Source organism: Gavialis gangeticus, unplaced genomic scaffold (assembly GCF_001723915.1).
Source record: "Gavialis gangeticus isolate Ggan-Ray unplaced genomic scaffold, GavGan_comp1, whole genome shotgun sequence".
Lineage (NCBI taxonomy): Eukaryota > Metazoa > Chordata > Crocodylia > Gavialidae > Gavialis > Gavialis gangeticus.
In genome coordinates, this window is record NW_017729032.1 from 193,041,390 (window position 1) to 193,044,997 (window position 3,608).

At 38.1% G+C, this 3,608-nt stretch overlaps 1 protein-coding gene across 8 annotated transcripts in view; it reads left to right on the plus strand.

The window, feature by feature from the left end:
* GK (glycerol kinase) overlaps nt 1–3,608 on the plus strand; it is a 201,426-nt gene that overhangs the window by 114,299 nt on the left and 83,519 nt on the right. For all 8 annotated transcript variants that reach the window (XM_019524213.1, XM_019524210.1, XM_019524211.1 and 5 more), the window contains 2 exons: nt 1,005–1,047; nt 2,080–2,160. In XM_019524213.1, the coding sequence (XP_019379758.1) occupies nt 1,005–1,047; nt 2,080–2,160 (124 nt within the window). The remainder of the gene's footprint in view (nt 1–1,004; nt 1,048–2,079; nt 2,161–3,608) is intronic.

Genomic DNA, 3,608 nt, shown 5'->3' on the forward strand with positions numbered 1-3,608 from the left:
GCTGCCGCTGCCATGGCAACACTGTGCTTGTAGCTGGAGCCTGAGCACCTAGGCTGCTGCAGAGACGTTGGGGTGTGCACAGGCATGGTAAGGCACCGTGCTAGGGATGTTTCGCTTCGCTAGGCACTGGGCGCTTTTGTGAAAGCAGCTTCTCCCTGGTGGCTAATGGGCGCATAGCTGTGCAGGGCCTGCTGGCCTTGAAGCAGCAGCATGCACTGGGGCTCTAAACATGCAGGCCTGGTGCTGCTGTCCATGCGAGGGTCCCCTTCACCTGCCTGACACAGCAGCACAGGTTGCATGGGGAGCGGGGCTGCTAGTAGGAACCGTGAGCAAGGGGGCGACATGCATGGGAATAAGGCGGTCTCTGCCTTCCTCATCAAGGACCAAAACAGGCAGGAGCTGTAAGTGTGTTTAAATGAAAAACAAACAAAGGTTTATTTATGTCAGTAATTTAAAATGCCTTGCACTACAGTATTGCTAAATATCAGTTATTGGATTGGCATCGGCCAATATGGTTGGTTAATCCTCGGCTATTGGTATTGCCCAAGAAAATCTTTATCAGTGAACCACTAGTAATAGTTTGATAGCATATTAGAAGGGGAGAGCTTTTTGTTTTTGCTACATCTGCTAATCTGCCATAATTTATTCTGAGTTTTTTTTTTTTTTTTTATGGCAGCTTCTTCATATTTGTATTTCTTCTTTTGCATTTCCTAAAGAAACCAGCCATTTGTATTTTAAAGGCTATAGTAATAGATTTTTCTATTGCAACAAGATTCCCTTGCTGCTTTAAGTTGGGTGATGTGATTAAAAGTAAGGTTCATACAAATGCATATTTTATACTTGCATTATTAAACTAGTTGGTTCATTAGCTGTACAAGTGTTATTGTTTTGATACACTAAATGGCTTTGCCATGACATCCCCATAACTAAAATATGATAAATGAATGCCAACATTTATGTTTTTTATTTTTATATAAATTAACACACATTCTCTTCTACTCTAGGTATGGAACAGGCTGTTTCTTGCTTTGCAATACAGGTCCAAAGGTTGGTTGCTTGAATTTAAAATAGCTTGACACTGAACCATATTTTTCATACAGATTCATTCCTTTTTCTAAAGAAACCAATCTTGCTACATAAGCCCTTCATATATTTTTTTTTCCTGCGTGATGTCTCTTGTTTCAGTTACTTATTTTTCTTTTTGTATATTGGGATTGTAATTTTCATACTTTTATAAAGTTAAAATGGACATAATATAGAACTCACTTGGCTTAATCTTGTGTTATGGAGTAGCTGAGTAATGGAAAATGGGTACCTGAATGCAAAATGAGCTTGTTCATGTGCTCTCGTATTTAATGACCCTCGCTTGGGATAGTTCTGCAATACCACTTTAAGACTGCCTTTTTTGTACTCCACTTTATTGCTAATAGCTGTTGCAAGAGGAAAAGGCATGTTGTAATCTATAGGACTTAAAAAGCAGTGCCTTTAATTCAAGGCATGCATCAACAAGAATCCATTGTTTTAACTTGTTCCCAGTTTCTCTGTTTGCTGACATGAACCTCATCAAGTTTTGTCCTGCTCTATTCACTTGTATATACTTTTATTCCTCTCCCTTCTGGGCCATCTATCTTTCTATTTATAGATAGATATAGATATCTATAGATAAATAGATATCTATATGTTTCAGCTTCAGCTAGTAGAGACATTAAGCTTGTGGCTTCTCCTTTTTAGCAATTGCTTCAGGCTGCAGGTTCTTTACTGGGAAGACTCTATAGAGGTCTCCAGCAATGCGTGTAAACAGTAAGGGCCAGGTACCAATGGTTGTGGGCTGTGGTTTGTGTATTAGGCTAAACCACTGGCTAACTTCTAGAAAGTTTGCCAGAGAAAATATTGTTATATTTAAAGATAGTTTCTTACTGTTGATATTTTTATTTGTAAAAAATAATTGCTTTTAATTTGAAGATGTTTTAGTATCTTATATAGTAGTTTTTTGTATTTTATGTATCGGTTGTTTCTGATTCGTAAACCATTTTTTAAAGTAGTTCATAGTTTACTCTCTCTCTCTGTCTCTCTCTCAAGTCTGTATTTTCTGAGCATGGCCTTCTGACCACAGTGGCTTACCAGCTGGGCAGGGACAAGCCTGTATGTTATGCACTAGAAGTAAGTACAATAATTCCTTTCTGTGTTTTTGTTTTCATTCTCTTCAAAGTAAGTATCCAGCATCCAAAAGAATAAATAATTTGCTGCTGTAAAAAATAGCAGTCACTATTTCTAACCTTTTAGTAGGTGAACCTAAACAAACAGTGTGCTAAAAAGAAGTAGTAAGAGAGTGTGTTTAAATTTCCATTTTTTTAAACAAGACGATGCTTTATCAGCTTAACTTCCAAGTGTAGGACAAGTGTAGGGATTTTTGGGGTCCACCCTCCAGTGGCATTACCAGTATTTACAGAAAAATTAAGGACCAGTAGCACCTAGTAGACTTGTTAGGTTCCATGTATGTTCACAAAAGAACTGGGGACAAGAACTGCAAATTGATTTAGATTTTGCAGTGTTGATATTACCATGTCCAAGAGTTAGGCACCCAGCTTCAGGAGAGGAATTTAAAATATACAAACAGAAACCAAGATAACCTGGAGGAACATAGCAATTAAACTTTCAGCTTTCAAATAGGCTTTTAGCAAAATTTGTGATGAATCGTATATATTTAAAGGCGAGTTAAGTAGGTATCCAGAATCTCTCTTGGACTTCAGCAGAATTTGGGTTCCTAACTTTTTTGTTGTGAGCATTACCCTTAGTTGCCTAATTCACTATCCTTAAAACCCTTTATTGGCTACCACCTAACTCTGGAGACACCTGAAGTCTGTAATTGCCTAACTGTTTAACATTAAAGTTCCTCTGGCATCTAATGGTCTGCTTCTGTGCATGTTGAAAAATGCCTTCGTTTTTTGGGATCCACAAAATTGATATTCCTCAGTATGTCTTCTCTGAAAGGTCAATCCAGTAGGGTTTGTTTGTTTTTAAAACAGGACTATCAGCTCGTACTGCTGTGTCTTGTACAGAGGTTCTTTCTTTTTTTAAACAAACATATCACTATTCTTATGAAATAGTCCATAGATTAAAAAATAGTCTTGGGACAGGAAAAGGCAGAGATACAGGAATGCATAGGTTGAGTATCCTGGTTGGTCTTAGGTGTGATGAGCATGTACAAAAGTAAAACTTCTGGTATTGGAGAACTTTTACTGATGCAACTGAAGTATCTAAATTTTGTTTAAACGTCTCTAGATATGGATGTACATTCTTAAACCCTCATCTTAAGCACATAAGTGCATGAAAAGTACTTCAGATATCAGTGCTGGGTTTTTGGTTGTAGCCATGTTGGTCTAAGGACAGGCAAGGTTCTTTGAGTAGATGTGATATCTTGTATTAGACCAACTGAGTAGTTGGAAAAAAGTTCTTGGCAAGCTTTCAGGCACAGTCACCCTTCTTTGGGCATAGGGATTCTCTGCTGGTCTGAGGCTCCAAGGAATGAGAGAAGCTAAAAGTGTGGCAGGACGTCAGTGAGAATGGAAATAGGTAGAAATTAGAAAAACAAAAAGTAAAGCGGGGAA